The following is a 19,931-nucleotide window of genomic DNA, read 5'->3' on the forward strand; positions in this document are numbered from 1 at the left end:
TGTTTTTGCTTAATAAAGTGGCTAAGCTAAAAGTAAAATTAAATAATTATTTTAATGTTTTTTTTAATAATAATAAGACAAATCTATTTGTCTACGTGGACCCCATTAGTTAGAAAAATAGTTATGTTTAAGAGTTGTACAATTTTAAACTTCATATTAAACCTAACTCGTGCGAAATGCTTAGTTATAACATCTTTTTAAAAATATGCCAAAATTATAAAATACTAAATGGAAAAAAAATTAAGTAAATAAATAGGTGGAAAAGAAGAGTCGAGAACCGGAGAGAAACCAGAGATAAGGACGCAACTGCAGAGATGAGAACCGCATTCAATCCACTATTAAGTTCATAAATACGACGTCACCCTCATACAACACACACGAACCGCTTCATCCTCGCCGGAGCTTTCTCTCACGTTCCCTTCTCTGTCTGACTGAAGTGGTTGTGGTTAGGGTTTGGAGTTGGTGGTTGGCAATGGAGGTGGTGGAGCTCTGCCTGGTGGTGTTGCTCTGACGGAGGCTAGGGTTTGGTGGTGAGGTTTGAGGAACTGGAAGGAGGAGTAGGAGGAGGAGGAGAAGGAGGAGGAAATTGATGGCGGTGGAGTATCGTTGTTGTGAAGCGGAATTCTTCATACACATACTGATAATTGTCGGTTTGGTTTTGTTTGCTGGCTTGATGTCTGGACTCACTCTGGGGCTCATGTCCATGAGTTTGGTTGATCTTGAGGTTCTTGCCAAATCTGGAACTCCCAAGGATCGGAAACATGCTGGTCATTTTTCCTTCTTCTTTTGTTTCTTGGAACTAATTTTTATGGATTTTTGTGCTTTTTGTTAGTATTTTTGTGAGCTTTCGTACCACATACTTGTTTTTTCGTCGAGCCATGGATATTGAGTTGCTTTATTGCAGTTTGCAGAAGGAAATGACTAACAGGTTTTCCAGTTTGGCAGTTTGACAGACTTGTTTATTATGAAATTTCCCATTATTGAATGGGGTTGCAGAGAATTTACTTTATTTTTGCATCTACTCATTAATCAATCTTATCAAATTGAGATCAACATTGTAGATTTTATTTTAATTTTTTTTATAATAAGTTTATTGGGCTTGAAACTTGACACCTGAATTTCCAATTTCAATTTGCATAAATAAACTAGCATCCGTGATTCTGTGAACTGTTAAAAGGTTTATTATGTATGATCTGATCTCACTTTCTCTCCCTTTCTCTCTCTCTCACTCTCCATCCTTGGGGGCTTTGCATCTTTGAGGATTGGCTTCTAGCTTTGTTTTAAGAGTCTTTTCTTATTTCATGACTTAATGGGAATTATAAAAGGAAAGGTAAAAAGGAAAAGGCTTCCATGGACTGTTAAAATAACCTTTACACCTGTTTTGATATTTTTATGATGAATTAGGACTTCAACTTTGCATCTTTGCGTATTGGTTTCTAGGTTGAGTTTTTCAGGAAATTTTTCCATCAGATTCTTTTGTCAGAAATCATTAACCATGGTTGGAGATAGAATGTTTCAAGGACCTTACATCTGTTCTGATCTCTTTCTTGTCCTTTATCCTTGGAGTGGCTTCTAAATAGAAACTACACTGGTTAGCAATCTAAGTCATAGACTATGAAAGGGCCCCCAGTTTTGTGGAAGTAAGTTGTAGACTTTGAGATATAGGATACTCTCTGGTACTGTTAGCAGTAAACCCAATGTCAAATAAATGAATGTATCTCTAAAAACCCAGGCTGCTGCTTCTCATCTCAACAGATCTGATTATTAATTTGAATGGGGGAAGTGCACCCCCTACTTCTGTACTATCTGAGGGTAAACAACCAATTCTTTGTTATACTGAAATTTATATATGGGCCTTCCTTTTCTCAATAAACTTTTGCTTAATCAAAACAGGGTAAATTAGTATTAATAATTATAGATAAATACCATGTATATTATATGTATATTTTTTTTGATAACCGGGAACCTCACCATGGCAGGGTCCTTCGGGCCCACCTATGGGTACTAAACCCCAGGGTGATATTATATTTGTTTGTATGTGCCTTTTACTTGAAAACTCAAAATCCATTTATTAATGTTATTGAATGAGCTTTTGGTATCATTTGATATTCCCGCATGTTGACAGATCGTATTTTGTCATAACAGAAAAGATATTGCCTGTTGTCAAGAAGCAGCATTTGCTGCTTTGCACGTTGCTTATCTTCAATGCTGCTGCCATGGAGGTATTCTCTATTGGGATGGGTGATACTAGCAATTTGGTTTAATATCTAGGGGTAGAGTTCTTAATATTTGTGTTGGCTGCTCCTCCAGGCTCTTCCTATTTTTCTTGACGGCCTGATCACTGCTTGGGGTGCTATTTTGATTTCAGTGACATTGATACTTCTGTTTGGTGAGGTGAGGGATGCATCTTTGTTCATGTTTTTCATTTTTAAGAGCTATTTGAAGTAAGGACAGCTGGAAACTTGTCAATATGACTTGAAACATGTTTTGGTTTGTTGTAAGTCTAAATTAATATCTTAGTGTCTACCAGGTGGGTCCCAGGCAGGACTCACTGAGTGGTTGCAGACCGGTGGAATGGTCCTTTTTCTGTCTTGCATAAGAAGTTCATGAATCTGGTTATTGTTGTTTATTGTTAGTAGCATTAACGTTTCAAGCAAATTAGTAAATTTAACACGGTCCATTTGCATGCACTAATTCTTTTTACTTGCACAAACAGATAATACCTCAATCGGTTTGTTCTCGATATGGTTTGGCAATTGGTGCAACAGTGGCTCCTGTGGTCCGCATTCTTGTTTGGATCTGCTATCCTGTTGCATATCCAATAAGCAAGGTGATACTTGTTTGGTTAAGCACTCTTGGTACTGATTTCCTCTTCCATGGCATAACATTTTTTTTTCTTGGATATTAGTTTTTTCTAACACTGATTATCCATGTTTTCTGTGATATTCCAGCTATTAGACTTTCTACTGGGACATGGACATGTAGCCCTTTTCCGTAGAGCTGAGTTGAAAACACTTGTTGATTTTCATGGTAATGAGGTGTGTAATTTATAGCTTTTTCAGTTTTTATTTCATTTTATTCTATTTTTTTTTATATTAAGGATCCCAAATAAAGGCATAAATTATCCTTTTATCCTTCATTTATATTTTTAATAGTTGCTATTGCATTTTTGGGCCCAAAATAAAAACTTTTTTGTTTGGTTATGTTATACTATAGAAGATGTGTGTTGTTAGCTACTCCTCTTTGACAATGTTTCCTAAACATCTTTTCCATTCTTTAATCAAAATTGTTCCCATTCATTTTAATTTTTATGCTATGCATTTATAATCTTCTGCTTAACTATTAATCAGGCTGGAAAAGGTGGAGAGCTGACACATGACGAGACAACAATCATTGCTGGAGCACTTGAGCTCAGTGAGAAAACAGCTAGTGATGCCATGTCTCCTATATCTGATACTTTCGCAATTGATATCAATGCCAAGCTTGATAGGTGTGGGATATGCTTGAATATATTAAAGCAAAAAGTTTACATTGCATTTGTTTCTGTCTGTTTGCATTTTTTTCAAACTTCTGTGGTGGTTAGCGACCTTACATATTTGTCTTCATGCAGGGATCTGATGAATCTAATCTTGGAGAAGGGGCATAGCAGAGTGCCAGTGTACTATGAGCAGCCCACAAATATCATTGGACTTATTCTGGTAAATTTGTTTGTCACTTTAACCTGGAAATTTTAATGAAAAATAACAAGTTTCTTTTAATATTTTATGATGGTCTTTTTCCTCTCATCTCACTTAGTTCACAAATATGATCTGCTCATTTTCTACTGGAGGCTAGATTAAAACCATCTTAGTGTAATCATTTACCCTCCTCTCACCTAGTTCACATAATTCTTATCTGTTTAACAATTAATGCAGAATAATATGCTTCAAGCCGAAAAACATTTTAAATAATTTTGGACCTGGTGGTGTCACAAGCACACAAATTTTTTTGAGAGGTTGAGATGGAAATATCTATGATTAGAAATTTAAATTAGAAGTTATGTTCTCACCCTTTTAACGACATTTTCTTGTTACATCTGTACAATGCCAAGTAGTTACAAAAACATGGGAAATTTTGTTTCCACAAAATGTTAGCTGTATAAGATGCTTTACATTGTGATTGATTTACTCATGCTGAGATGACATGACAATCTTCAATGTTGAGCTGTAATATTTAAAATATGTTGACAAGCAATAGAATTTCGCTCTTCTGTGTGTTGTTATCCATGGCTCAACACAGCTGTGTACATTTTAGATTGAAATATAAGTTGGTCTCATACCCAACATAACTGCAGAACTTATTCCTAATTCTGATTAATATAGCAGTAGAGGTTTATTCCCCAAGTTTGATATGCAATAGCCAAACAGGTTTTTGATTCTGCTATATCTCTTGCATATTATATCTTACTTTCAAATTTTATTCTAGATTACCCACTTGTTTCAAGAAAATAAGGTCACAGAGTGTTGAATTTTGTTGTCAGCAGGAGGGGTCTGGTAATGAAGGTCATTATTGAAGTTGGTTCTTTCTTTTGCCCAAAGTGTTGTTAGCTTGTTGCCCATGCATTTCATGCAAATTGTTTGGTCTAGCAAGATATTTGTCTTCTATTCATAGTCATCTTTCAAAATTTATGCTGATGTGATAAAATCATTGCTAAATTTTTCTTGGACTTACCTTACTCTCTTTAATTAGTTCATTCTAATAATCTAGGTGAAGAATTTGTTAACCATTCATCCAGAAGACGAAATACCTGTAAAGAATGTCACTATCCGCAGGATTCCAAGGTATCTTGTATTGGTTGGACGTTCATTTTGTTGTATGTTCAGAGATCTATGCATTCAGGATTGTCATGAAAATATTTAAAGTTGTCTCTCACTAGAGAAAATTTCTTGCTAAGCAAAATACTTTAGCTTCTATTAATAATTCCATTTTAGCATTTTCTGATTCTATTATTATCATTATTATCATCATCATTATTATTATTATCATCATCATTCTCATTATTTATTTATTTATTTATTTTTTACTTCATGGGAAGCTACCTCATAGCAGCTATTACCCTAAGTGCCTAGTGTGTAAAAATGAAACAACCCTTTTTCCAAGTAAATTGAAAACTGGGTTGAATAATTATTAAGCAAGCTGGGCTCAATAGTATTTTAAATCATTAAAGTATCATGGAGACTCACTTGTGCATTTTGTTCCTTTTTATTTGCTAATAAGCAAATTTATTCTATATATGTGGGTAAAAATGGCAGACCATGTGAAAATATTGGGAAAAAGAAAATTCAATGGGGTAATTTAGTGCTTAAATACAATTAGGTTCATGGAAAGAATGTGGTAGTAACTAGTCTATATTTAAGGCTGGGCAGTTATCTTCTAGGGACAGGGTGGGGAAAGTCTTAAAATGGGATTTAGAATTCAAAAGGGAGGAATCTCATGCAAAAGGCTGTGATGAGGAAAGCAAGGGTGCTCCTTTAGGTATTGGAACCTTGTATAATGTATGGGACATTGGGTAAGGTAGTAAGGACCAGGAGGATCCTGGTTGCATTAGGTATTGTAACCTCAGGACAGACTCTCAAACTAGCTTGGGACAACTTTGAATTCTCAAGAAATTCATTTTGTAGTTGAGAACATTTTTAATGATTCTTGGAAAAGATGCAAAATGCTTTCTGACTATTTAGTTTACAAGACAAATGTTTAGAGTGCTTGAGGTCTGGCTCAAGTGGCAAGTAGTTAGGTGGTGATGTGAGAGAGGTTTCAGGTTCCAGTCCCAAAAGGAACCAAAAAAGAAAACAAGAAAAATGTTACATATGAAGAGGATGCTCTAGATGCTAGTGTAATTTTCAAATCTAGTAAAAGAAAGAGCCATCATCTAATTTCTCATTGCAACAGTTATCACTTCACTGTATATGTAGTATTCAAATGCAATTTCGGGTGTGAGCACCTTGAATTAGCTGAACACTCTCTGCTAGCAGCAAAGCCTGATCCCTGGCCTTAGTTCAATAATCTGACCCTGACCATAAGGATTTAACAAATATATAAATGTGATATAACTAATGATTGGTAAGCTTAGATCACTTGTCTGAAAACAATAAATATGAATTGATAACCATTGAGGGCTGGGCAACATGCTTTCCCATGTATCCTTATTTTGGTCCTGAAGATTGTTGGCATACATAGGTGTTTATGATGATACCAACTCAACTCGAATGATTCCAATCATTTGAGGTTGGCTACATAATTAATTTTTTAGCAACATATTGATTTTTGGTTGATTTCTTCGATGATATGCTTTATCTTTCACCTTTTCTATGCATGTGTTTTGCTCTTTTGAGGTACAAATAACTTGTGAAGCTTGGAATTGAGGGTTGATTAGGACAGCTTATTAAGATTCTCTATTTTGGATTTTATTTATTTCAGATAAAACAATCTGGTTAGCATTTGTTGTGTATGGTATTGCTTATATGCTAATGTTGATTATTTGTTTTTGTTTTCTAGGGTTCAAGAAACTTTGCCATTATATGACATATTGAACGAATTTCAGAAAGGTCACAGCCATATGGCTGTTGTTGTAAGACAGTGCAACAAAATGGAGGAGCAGTCTTCCAACAAGAGCCCTGCTGATAGTAAGTACCAACATCAATCGGTAGCACCGTAACGGCTAGTCTGCCTTGACATTCTTATCCTGTCTTTAACTGACCCTTGAAATTCCTAGATTCAGTGAAAGACGTGAAGGTGGATATTGATGGTGAAAAACCTGCTTCTGCACAAGAAAAAAGTTTAAAGAACAAGAGAGGACTCCAGAAGTGGAAGAGTTTTCCCAACAGTGCAAATAATTCATACCGAAGTGGCACCCCGAGGAGTAAGAAATGGGCTAGGGACATATACTCAGACATCCTGCAGATAGATGGCAGTCCACTGTCGAAACTAGCTGGAGAAGAAGAGGCCGTTGGCATCATAACAATGGAAGATGTCATTGAAGAGCTTTTACAGGTACAAGTTGTGGGAAAATGCTAGGAACAGAGAAGAAAAGAAAAAATTAAAACAATAAATAATAAATTTAAATAAATTATTTTTATACATTTCTTCAAATTCATTTTGCTTATTTTAAATTTTCTATATAAGGATTAAATAATTTAAAAATGCACAAGTTTTTAACTAATTTTAATTGTATGTTTTTTTTTTCATTTTTTCTATAGAAAAATCAAACAAATTTGTTTTTTTTTTTTAAAGATTATTTTTCTTTCCTTGCTATTTTCTAAAAACCAAACATAGCTTAAAATTTCTATATATTTTATTATTCCAAATATTCTTTGTAGGTCTTCTTCTGCCCTAACATTAGTTTTGTACTTGTAGGAGGAGATCTTTGATGAGACGGATCATCATTTTGAAGACTCATAACTCTGGTTCCAGTTATAGTGCAGTAGAAATATATATCCAAGATAAAATAAGTAAATCTGTTTCGGCACTTTGGTCTACACATGAGTTGGCAGAGTTATGAATGAAAACTTGGGACCTACTGAAGTGTGAGCAGGAACACGGTTTTGGAACTGTTTTTTTAGTACGATGGCACACTAGTGAAAAAAAAGGGAGAATTTACCATTTGTTGTGTATACAGTGTCTTGTGTAGTTATTAGTTTGGGAGGTGAAGGAGCGCTTTCATGTCGTTTATTTTTCTGAAACCGACTTATGGTCATCTACTCATCGCCCATCTCAGGTCCCTACCCAATTTAAATGCCTTATGAGTTCACCCAAAATTGCTCAAACTATCAAATATCAAATGAGGAAGAATATGCGAAAGCTCAACTTATGTTTGTGGCAAGGTAATTTAGAAAAGAATGCCGCAACTATTAAAGACATTTTAGCATAAACTTTTAAAATGTGATACAAAATACAAGCCATTGAAACATTTTCAAGGTTATGGTAATGCACTGCAATGTCGAGAGAGTATGGGTATGGGCAGCTTTCCCCATTACAATGACATTCTGAATCAATTACATTAAGATGGCCAAATCCAGAACCAATGATTAATAATCAGGATGAACTTGGATTCAGAATTAAATCAAACCCAGAAGCAATGAAAACCTGCGTCGAAACCCAAAAGCAGCATTAATTGGAGCTTCATTGGAGATTTTTGTTCAAATCTTGACCACTTTTATCACTGATTACATGCACCTGCTCCGAGGGAATCTTCCTTAGTTCCTAGGTCTTGAGATATAAATATAAGTTAAACATATGTAGTAACTGCCTCTAATCTGTTCTCAATTGTAGAAGCTGGAACAACCAATTATTTGGTGTCAATTGTACAAACTACTATGTTTCAGACCAGCATTGATGACTTGTGATCCTCTAGAACAATAGAAGAATACAAAACATCACTTGCGATGTTTACTTCTTTTTTCAGATTTCTTCTTTTTCTTATCCCTCGATTTCTCTTTTGATCCATGCTTCCTAGAATGCTGCTTGTTTGAACTCCCTGAGCGAACTTTCTTCTCCTTCTTCCTCCTATCCCAATGAAGCTTGTCTTCAGAAGATTCACTTAATTCCAGTGAAGAAGGCTTCTCTGGACCAAGAACAACGCGATGTTCCCACTCTTCCCTAACCCTTAAATCAGGGTTAGTTAACAGCCTGTCCTTGGAGTGTGAACAGTGAGGAAGGTAAGGACCTGCTTCATCCATCCTAGATCCTACAGCACCTCTGCCACGCTTGACCCTGCCAAAAGCACAAACATCCATTTCAGTTCAATTAATTGATTCTTTCCTCACCCAGTGTTTGGTGAGATTTATTGAAATGTATTTGCAGGGAGAATTAAGCCAGGAAACACAAGCACATAGCAGAACAGACTATTTATTTTTATTTTATTTTATAATTACCTTGAGTTTAGAAACTCTTCGACCTCATCATCTCTCAAACTTTCCTCTTCCTTTGAACAGCTGCCATCTTCTAATACTCTTTTGCTTGATGAACATAAATCACTAGCATGCCTCTTATTTGCACTTGTAGAAGAATTACTATAGTCTCTATGGCTCCTACTGCTGCCTTCATCCCTTAATCTTCCTTTAAGCCGATCATCCAGCTCCAGCTCTTTCTGCCTGACTCGCCACATCTCATTTACTTCCACAGCTCGATTTGCTGAGAAGAACAAAATCTCAAAGTCAGGCTGATGCCAATAGTGTACACAAGGTGAGAGAGAAATGTAAAGAAATCATCAAAATGGCCCAATAAAATAAAAACTACTTCACCTTTTGTAATCCTATATCTTATTACCCTTAGCACATACACACCAAGATCCCCAAAAAAACCTTATTATCAATTGGTAAAGAATTAAAAAAGGAAATACACTTTAAAAGTCTTCAAAATTATAATGACCCGTTTCATTTTTTATTGATGCACAAACACCCCTCAATTCATTACTATGGTAACCAAATGGTGCGAAACACGATGACTGAACATATGCTTAAGATTTACGTCTGACAAAACCCAGCCTAGCCACTCAATTTTTCTGGGCGCAGCATGGCCTGATCCAAATCCAACAGTTTCATCATCCTCCAGGTTCAGAAAGTCCAAGAACCAAAATCCTGAAAGGAATGCTCACATTTCCTCATTGATGACAAGTTGATATTTATTTCAACAATCTTTTGCCTTGACAAGGTATTGATAACTTAAAAATAAAACATCCAATGCAAGTACAAATACATAAAATATGGAACCAACCTTGTTGCACACCTAGAACAGTTGCAGTGAGAAAACGGGAATTGGGTCGACCCCTAACTTGGGGTTTCTGGAGATAAACATGCACACCTTCCTTCTCAGCTTGTCGTCGCAATTCTGCAGCTTCCTTCATAAGAATTGCAGCTATTCTATTCTCCGTCTCCAAATCCATCTCACCCTGCTAAGCAAGTTCCAAGAAATAAACCAGTCTGTTATGTCTCCCAAAGAAGAAATATGAATTGAAATTGAAAACAGTGCAATAATATTAAAGGCAAGCTTAGACTGCCTCCACCATACAACCATATTCCATGTGTAAGAACATCCCAGGTCTCTCTTAATCAATTTCTACCGTGTGCAATTTATATTGGTATGTAGCATTGACTGTTACAACCCGTGTAACTTTCTAAGGATTAAAACACAGACACTTTCATACTTTTCGCTATCCATTAAACAACCAATTAAGTTAGAAAAAGAATGAAGATACTTTTTCCTCGTCCTTACCCTTCCCTCATTTTCCGACATCAAAACTGAGTCTTATGGTAAGGAAGCAAAACTCCAACCATGCTTTCAAAATCGTTAAATAAAAACTATAAATCAAGCACCCAGCGCGCATCACAAACCCTAATTCTCGAATATTCGTTTTTCAGATGATTGATGCCCATTACATTCATCACAACAAACCCAGTAACGTATAAAGGGACGATATTGCGTGCATATCACAAACCCTAATTCCCAAATATTCATTTTTGCTAGACGATTGATGCCAATTACATTAAACAAAACAAACCCGGTAACGTACAAAGGGCCTCATTGCGTGCATATCACAAACCCTAATACATGGATTTCAAGATTGGATCTTTTTTTAAAGTTAAAACCAATGCTTGGTCTATCTTTTTTTTTTGCTTTCCCTGATACCAAATAATAGCAAAAGATTTCGATTTTGCTTGCGACACCATCAAGAGCTAACAAAACAATTTTCTCTGCTTGGTTGCTGAGAAACTGAAGGAAAAGCAGAGAAACCGAGTTGAACCCTAGGATAGAATCCTGGACTCATCTTTCTTATCTTTTTCTACCATTTTTTCCCGGAAAACGATCATACGAGTATTGAAAAAAAAATTTAAATAAAAAATAAAAACGAAAACATAAATTAAAAACCTCGTCTCTTCTTCTTCTTCCTCTTCTTCTTCTTGTGCTTCTGTGGTCGAATTCTGCCTCTTTCTCTCTCCTCGATTCCCTCTTTCTCTCTCCTACGGCCTTGTTTCCAGAAAGCTCTGACTCGTCTTTTTTACTCATTTATTTATATTTAGAATTACTTTTTGCAAAATAATGGCTTTTGTTTCACTTTGAGGACTCCAAATACATCATATTTGACTAATGACCCCGCCTAAAAATGAAAACTACAAAATTTCAGTCGGTCCGGAAGGCTAGATACATTTTGTAGTTTTTATTTATTTTTAAATAATTTTTTTTCTTGTTTTTATTTAAAATACGATTAATTAAAAAAAATAAAAACTTTGTTTATAAACTAATATCTATAAAATATTATTTTTATTTTGAAATTGTATAAAACTAAAAAAAATGAAAATTATAATTTAAATTTTTTATACTATCTATAAAATATATTATTATAAATATTAATATTATTTTTTATAAATAATAATAGTAATATCATTAATATACAAATATCATATTATATTTTTCATTATTTTTTATTTTTTAATATTATTATATTAAAATAGTGTAATAAAATATCCTATGCTTATAATTAAATACCTTAAAATAAATTAGTTAAATTATTTTTAAAATACAAATACATCCACTTATGTATTAAAAATTTATTTTAAATATATATAAAATGATATTATTCATATTCCTTCTACAAGGTTTGTGATTTTTATTTTGTTTTTGTTTTTCAATTTTTTAACAACGGTTTATGAATTGAGAGGAGTGAAAAGACACTCTTCAAACATGTTTCAATTCAAATGGACTTCTTTTTATTTTTTATTTTTTTTAAAGAAGAAAACAATTTAAATATATAGAAAGTATTTTCTAAATAATTATTACACCAAAATTCTTTAAAAGTATTTAAAAAAAATTAAGACTATACATTGAAGTGATTTTAATTAAAATGTATTAGATATTCTTTCCAAAATCCAATAAAATTATCATTTTTAGATACTTTTGACATAAAATCCTCTTACTCTTACTTGCAATTCCCATGTCTAAGGAAAAAGCTACATTATATTGTTGAAACTTCAATTAAGGAAATATTGTGAGTAGATATTAGTCAAATCTAAGTCCAGAACACCGAATAGTTGCTAGCATATACTCAAGTATCTTTAGAGAACGAGAGATTATATGCTTGTATTCTAGAGTATTGAGATAGTTTAGAGGAATGACGTGACGATTGAATAGATACCTTTTGTGGAGAACCTTTCACCAGGACATTGACCGAGAGAGTCTTTGTTGGTCACAAGGATAATATATGTTTTAGATGAGTATTTAGTATACTTTGATAGCATAATGCTTTAAGGGTTAGTGGGAGAATGCTAGGATAGAGCTCTTAAAAGTATGACATGATGTAATACATTTGGAATTCATTATTCATTTGATGATATTTCAAGTTCACTTTTGTTTATCCTTATTCCATGTATTATACTTTATGAACATTTTAACCTAACATTTCTTGCATTGTACATGACTTAGAAGCATTGAGAGTTGCACGAAAGATCTAAGTCATTGGTTTCTTGCAAGTAGATGATTTATTTATAGCCGATTTATGGAATTAGATAATCCATTTAAGACTATAATGCACCACCTCCTAATTGAAGGGAAAGATAATCTTGGTCATCAAAATGGGTCCCCATGGTGAGTGCACTAATATGTATGTGTAGACCCTCATTTTGGGGACCTCACTTTCATGTATTTTTTACAGCTCTTTTTGCCAGGTGTCGCAGCTATGAGTAGCCACGTGTCAATTCCCGTCTGGTTGCAATAGCATCAGATGGTGGAATCAAGGAGCGAATACGAGGGTGGCACGTGGAGGGGCATTCTAGAAGGTGGTCCTACAGGCCGTTAGCAGGAGCGGATGAGAGAGAGAAAAAGGAAGGCTGCAGAGTAGTGGTGCAGGGTGGTGGCTGTGGCTGCAGAGATTGTTGGAGGGGCAAATCCGGGAGAGAAAAGAGATATGGGCCTAGAAGAGGAAGGTGGCAGGGATCTTTAGGTGAGGGGAGGGAGCTTTTGTTTGGTTTTTTTTTAGAGAAGGAGAGAGGAGCGTCTTCTGCAGGTGAGAGGGGAGCTTTTTGAGGCGGGTCTGAGAGTTTTCCATTAGAGAGGGAGTTGAGGGCTGTTATTGAGGGAGCAGAGGAGTTTCTTTGGAGCTTGGGGGGCAACAAGCTTCCTGAGAGGGGTTTTCGATTGTCAGAGGGAGAGAGTTTTTCACGGCAAAACGGATATTCTTCCGGCTGAGGTTGGAGGGATTTTTGTAGTTGGAGAGGTTTTTCCATTGCCTTTTGGGAGAGATATTTGACCTACAGAGGAGGATATAAGGTTTTCTTCTGAGAGTTTGGAGAGAAGAACCTCGAAAGAGAATTTTCCAGGTATGCTACTCATTTATCTCCATTATTCTTCTGTTATTCGCTCCCCTCTATTCTTAGCTGGGTGTTATTTAGCAGTTTGCGTGTGGATATCATGTGGTTGCTCTTGTTGATTTCTATGTTTTCATCGGATTCGCTATGACTGCATACTCATCTATTCTTTTTTTATGAGTTCATCTTGAGAGAAATGATGAGAATCTAGACTAGTTTTATCCGCGTGATATCTCAAGGTTTTCTTCTCATCGTTTCTCTTTAAGCCCATTTCTTCTCTCCCACTAGCTGGTAAGCCTATGGATAAATTATGAAACCAGGTCTTGCTTAGCCAACTCCCATCTCACTCATCTTTGTTTTGTTCTATCGATTTTTCTCTCTATTTTTTCTCTGTTTTTGGTGCCTGTTTGCGGCTTGTTTGGACTGGCGCATCTCCAATTTGAGAACGCAAAATCCAAGGTGTGATACGGACAGGGGAATATTGAATAATACCAGGTTTGTGCCATCACAGTTGGGGTGATTGGTATTTTTGCCATGTTGCAAATGAGGATATTTTGCCAATCATGATAAGGTCTCTCCCATCTTGCCAAAAAAATCTTGTCAATGGTGAACAATATCGATCTGTTGAGCCGGTTATGTCCTTCCGCTTTGGTGGTACTGCTCTGATAATGAGAGCACCTTTTGAGAATTGCCTCCATGTCGCAATATAAATGATGCAGAGAGCTGTTGAGTTTTTGTTCTCTGGTAGATACCCACTATCAAAGCAGAAAGTGGTGATAATACACAGCCTGTGAGGAAGCCAGAGTCAATATCTACCATGAGATAAAAGCCGTGACGAGCTGTGGTGTGGAGTTTATCAATTGAAAGATCTAGACCGAGGAGCAGATTATTGATGTTTAATGTACCGTATACTGGTAAAGACATGACTATAGAGGACATTTGCAAGTGTTGGATCGGCCGGCAAGCATCGATGAGAAATCTGGTAGAATCCCATCTGTAGTGGATGATAAGGTAAACGGTAATGAAATCTGATTGATCTTGGGGCTCTGACCACTAATCAGCACGCGCAAGCGATTGTCTCAAAGCCTGAAACTCTGGGTTTTCACTTGTCTTCCTGAGCTTTCTAACCTGGACGTCACCTGTATGGCTGCTGTCACTGAGATGACCATCAACTGTCCTTCACTTGAGATATTCATCAGCAGACGGTGCCGCCGGCGTGCTTGTTTGCATTCTTTGCCACTACTCCTTCCCACATTTGGCCACCACCTTTAACCCATTCTTTTCATCATATCTACCGTATATCCATCACTACACCAAACCCATTATATACCATCCTTGCATGACCATGCATGGCCATGCATGGCTGCATCACGTTCATTCCGCGCTCATGTTCGTCTACATACCCATCAAGCCATCCCATTAAACCCTTTCCTCTCTCTCTAAACCTAACCATACCCATAAACCCACTTCTCTCTCTATAAGTTTGCTTACCCCAATGCCTTATTCTCCACAGTTAATATACCTTATGCCACAGCATCCATTGTCAATTGTTTGCACCTCCACCATGCCATCTCTCCACTGATCCCAAGCCTTATCTCTCTACACTACATGCTTTCATACCCATTTCTACTATCACCATTCTCTCTCTACACCACCATGCACCATGTCATTCCTCATCTACTCATCATATCCATGTACCATAGCTAACCCCACAACCATATTCACGTCAAATTTTCTTCCATGCAAACCCATTTTTCTTTAAATCCCATGCGTGTTGCTACCCTTACTCACCACCATCAATCTCTCCCCCTCATTGTCAACACTGGTCATCTGGAGGCTGTTGGTCCATATTCTTGGGCAGCCTTTCATCACCGGAGTGTCACGGGTCTGGAAGTTGTTTCCCTTATCACTCATATTTGGAAAGGTAGATGTATTGGGCTACTTCCATCTTTGTTGCATTGGGCCTGTGTTGCTTCTTCTATATTTTGGTTGCATGGCAACGAAGTGGTTTCGGGAAGGGAGACAGCATGGACATTGAAGTCACCAAACAAGCGGACTGCCGTTTCTCTCCAATTTGAATTTTGAGACTCGTCATGAAGATGAAGCAGGAGAATGTTTGCTGTCTGGTACAGGGTGAAGTAAGCCCCTAAAATGAATCCAGTGTTTTAGAATAGATATTATTATTGTTGACGGGGTGGCAATTAGATGTAGTTGTGGAACTAGCTGCTCCTAAAAAAGATATGAATCTGGCTTGTTTGTTGAATCAACAGCTTCTCGTCGGTAGACGAGCTCCACCTCTTGTTCCAATTTGTATTGATGAAAGATCTGTAAACTGGCTGCATCTTGGAGCGTAGTGTTGGGAAACTTTGTGACCTAGCTTATCCCATTATGCTTCTACATGCCGGTGGAAGTAGCGAATTGGACAAGAGGAAGGATAATGTTCAGTGCCTTCTTGTCAATGCAAGACCCATGGGATCGCCATATGCTCTGACATTGGCGTGCAATGCTTGAAGCAGCAGGTGTTTGCAATCATGATGATTTTCATGCTCTTGACATGAGAATCGTTCCCCAGTTTCTGTGTCTAGGGATTTCAATGTCAATTTAGGTATAACTTGGGCACTCTATTGGCATGATTTCACGAGCCATGAAGTCATTATTCTTGTCAACCGAACACTCGGAGATACGGAGTTTTGCAATTTCCATGGAAGACTACAAGGTTGGAATTGAACATCGGGATTTAGAAGTAGGTAGTATGTTTTCTGCTTGGGGAGCTCCTGCTATTTCTTCACCTGTCCATTTATCTGGCCCAATGGTATTGGAATTAAATGGTTCACGAGTGATCTGAGCCTGTAGCTAAGGGCCTGCAATGTGGAAACAGCAAAAGTTTGCACCAGTTTTGAGCATTCAGTGTGTTGGGGTTCAAGTCTACATGGCCGAAACATTAATGCAGAGATGGAATAATATGCGTTCAGTGCTCAAGGTGCCCCAAGTTCGCATTTCTAGTCTGCATGGCTTGCTTAGTCACCCCTATGCCATGTGTCACCTCCCATTCCATCAATCTTTTGGCTTAGAAAATAATTTTCTGACTCCTTTCTTGCAAATACCTTTTTAAACATCGGTTTCCAAATAATTTCATACTTTCCATCTTTCATCCTTAGTATTTTTCTTAGTTTCTAAAAATCTCATTTTCAATAAAATTTTGCCGCCATTTTCTTCTTGGCAGACAATTTTAACAACTTCCATGATTTTTTTAAATGTTTTAAAATAAGTGTGAATTTATTTTCGTAATTCTTAGTGATAGAATTTGCGAAACTGATTCACCCAATAGTGATCGGCTTTGGTGGGGGCCCCACATATGTGATTTATGATCGATGAACTGATTGATTAATTTAATTGCCATGCATGATTGATTTATTCTACTCTATGACATGCTCGAAATTATTTCTTAATTGTGCACTAACCCTCCTCTTGATAGCGCATATTGGTTCGCCACCCAAGTATGTATTTTCTCGCATCATGGTCACTCCTTATGCTTGTTTCTAATTCTCATACGTGCATGATTGATTTGAGTCTTCATTGATTTTCTCATTGGTTGCCACGTCAGCTTCATTTTATTAGTAGAGACCCGACTTTAGGGACTTAGAGGGGTGCTACGGTTTTTACCGTACCTTCTCGATAAGTAACCTGACCCCCGAGCCCGATCCGGTTTTTCGTAGATCACCTTTTCCAAATAAGGAGTCACACTTAGGGTTTTTCTTTCTTATTTTGTTTACCCTTTTAAAAATAAAACAAAAATAAGTGGCGACTCCAAGTCATTTTCTTAATCAATAAAAATCATTTTTTTCAAATATAAAAATCGAGCTCGCCATCGAGTGGGAAACGCATGAGCACGAAATGCGGGGTCCACAATATGGTTATATATTGGACAGGACCTCCTATGAGTCATGACATAAGGCTATTGAGTAGTCATGACTTCACTAAGCTGTTATATTGTATAGTTTTTTAATCTTAAAAGAATATTGAACTTGCACAGAAGTTAGTAGTGGCTTTGACCTAGGTAAGATCGTAAATTGATCATATATTTCCTATGGATTGGGTCACTATTGATGAAAACCGGTAGTAATAGGTATTTCAATAAAGACATCATGATATCTCATGGACTTTGAGACAATATATCCCCTTAGGTGGTCCTAAGGACGTGTGATCATGAAATATGTGGGGCTATAATAATTCCTTTAGTGGAATTTGGCATATGCTCTTAGTGACCTAGAGTATATCATTTTATCATATAATAGGAGGATTTGTAACTTAAGGATTGTAGATGTGGTTTTGAAAGAATAGCAGGTCACAAACCCAAGCACTTATGTTTCATTGTAATATACATAAGGTACTGGAGTATAGTTGACTTTTTATAATGAGATGTTAAGTCAACTTCATAATTGGATAATGAGATAACCAATATTTTCCTATGGGTTCTAGTGGCCTTCACTTGAGTTCATATTCCTTGATGGTATGGTTTATGAGGGTTGGATGAGTTTTTAGTTCACTTATGTGTATAAGAGCATTATGGTAATTACATAGTGTTGCACAGGGGTAAGTGAATGATATCTATGAATCATGTTAATTGACTAATTGAAGCTTTATTGAGTTAATTAATTAATTAGCAACATTTTTGGGCTATATTAAGAAATCTATGTCTATAGTGGGTTTAAGTTACTTAAGCTCAGTATGAAGCTTATAAATACCCTATTAGGGGTTAGGGTTTCCAACTTCTGTCACTTTCTCCCTATAGTCCAAAGAGAGAACCCTAACCTCTAGCCTTGAGATTTCCACCATCTCAGTACTTAGACTCAAGGGGGAGTCATTGAGTAGAAGGATACTACGTTTACAAGATCTACTACGACTTTGGAGTATTTTACATTAATTGGAATCAATCTGAGAACATCTGAGTATCAAGTATGTGACATTTTTATCTAGATCTATGTTTTATATGGTATTTTGAATGTTTTGGAATACTAAGTTTTCCACTGCGATAGATTTATTGAGCCTAAAATAGATTTTCATGCACTCTAATGACCTAGGGCTTGGAATGAAGCAATCCAAGATTTCCCGAAAAATATTTGCTATTATTGTTAAAATGTTAATTAAGGAAAGTTAAGAGTATTGTATTATAAATATAGGTGCCCATTTTAAGTCTTTTACAAATGTGAACCCATGTTTTAGCTTGCTACAACTTTGATCGTTTATATCACCAAGAGTATTTCTTGCTCTTACAAAAAATTTCTAACTATCACTCTGTCTCTTCGTACAACGTCCAACTTTTAATAACAACAATGTTATTACCATCCTCAACATTGATGAAGGTGCAGTAAGAGGGATTATCCCAAGGTAGTAGATTATGGTCACATTAGAGATCAACCGGGTGAGTCTTCACTTCTTCCTTGTAAGGCTAGTAGATTATGGTCAATGCCTAGTGATATTTTTAAGAACAAGTTCACATACGAAGAGAAATATGGTACAAATGAAGCAACTACATGGGGTGTGTTGGGATGGTTGACTAGTGATGTTTGCACCAGCCCACTAACGAATGTATTCACCCAAGCTGCACACTTAATTTTTATATTCTCATTGTCCCTCACAAGGATGAAAATGTTAGTTTTTATGGATATATATTGGTTATTTGATTTTATGGATATATTAAAAAATATTGATAAAAATTTTGATAAAGCAAAAATTAATAAAATTCATAGAAATATGATAAAAAAATTCAAAAAAAAATGATAAAAGATGCAATAGAACATATATTAAATTTATTTTTATTACAAAACTTGAAAACACATATTAAGTTAAATGTATTTAAGCATATGTATATATGTATTTTTTTTCTTATATTTAATTACTCTATAAAAGATATATAGAAAGAATTATTAAGATAGGGTGGTTTTATTAATTTTGATTTGTATTTAAAATGATTAAAATTAATTTTTTCTATCGACCTATTCGATATTCGAAATTTTGGCCAAATAAAGCAACCATGAAATAAATGAATAATATATTCTCTACGACATTTCAAAATAGTCCCAACAACAAAGCCAAAACATTTACCTTTTCAATGAGATTATAATTCGATCCTAATATTACACCAAAAAAGACAAATATTATATCAAACAACTTGAAAAGAAATGACTACATGCTACACCTAAAATATGGACAATTTTTTTTTTGTATGATATCATTCAATCCGTCATATTTGTACCATTAAAGCCATGAGTAATGTAGCCATATTTCAAGTTCTAAACTATTTTTTTTTATTGAAAAATAAATAAATTTGGACGTTGATGTGGGTTTTACTTTTCTTTGGTTTCAAATGAGATGATAAAAGCTAATATAATGTCTTAGAAAACAAGGCAAAAGTATGGAAGAACATAAGTCTTGTTATGGATGACTTTTTGTTGGATTTCTCCAAGGGCAAGCACAAGAAGGAGAAGAAGAAGAAGAAGATTTCATAAGGGTATTTTTGACATTTTTGACCATTATTTACATAAATGATTTTTTTAGTTTCTTGTAAACAATCTTTTGATTTTTTTTTACTCATCC

At 35.7% G+C, this 19,931-nt stretch overlaps 2 protein-coding genes across 3 annotated transcripts; one reads left to right on the forward strand and one right to left on the reverse strand.

The window, feature by feature from the left end:
* Positions 1-270: 270 nt before the first annotated feature.
* LOC100261788 (DUF21 domain-containing protein At2g14520) lies at positions 271-7,686 on the forward strand. Its single transcript, XM_002272939.5, has 11 exons — positions 271-767; positions 2,146-2,222; positions 2,311-2,394; positions 2,717-2,830; positions 2,952-3,038; positions 3,351-3,490; positions 3,611-3,698; positions 4,747-4,820; positions 6,535-6,662; positions 6,752-7,029; positions 7,393-7,686. Exons 1-11 carry the CDS (start codon positions 590-592, stop codon positions 7,435-7,437), a joined length of 1,293 nt encoding a protein of 430 aa, XP_002272975.2. The 5' UTR covers positions 271-589; the 3' UTR covers positions 7,438-7,686.
* A 442-nt stretch (positions 7,687-8,128) lies between these two features.
* Positions 8,129-11,060, reverse strand: LOC100266970 (uncharacterized). 2 transcript variants are annotated; one of them, XM_002272826.4, is made up of 4 exons: positions 10,903-11,060; positions 9,751-9,925; positions 8,910-9,168; positions 8,129-8,748 (listed from the first exon to the last, which is right to left on the reverse strand). In XM_002272826.4, the coding sequence occupies exons 1-4, from the start codon at positions 11,038-11,040 to the stop codon at positions 8,412-8,414; spliced, it is 909 nt and encodes a 302-aa protein (XP_002272862.2). In that variant the 5' UTR covers positions 11,041-11,060; the 3' UTR covers positions 8,129-8,411. The 2 variants fall into 2 exon arrangements, with proteins under 2 accessions (XP_002272862.2, XP_010647996.2); XM_010649694.3 differs by having other exon boundaries at positions 9,751-9,928.
* Between the last annotated feature and the right edge of the window lie 8,871 nt (positions 11,061-19,931).

The sequence above is a fragment of the Vitis vinifera genome, chromosome 3 (assembly GCF_030704535.1).
Source record: "Vitis vinifera cultivar Pinot Noir 40024 chromosome 3, ASM3070453v1".
Taxonomy (NCBI): domain Eukaryota; kingdom Viridiplantae; phylum Streptophyta; class Magnoliopsida; order Vitales; family Vitaceae; genus Vitis; species Vitis vinifera.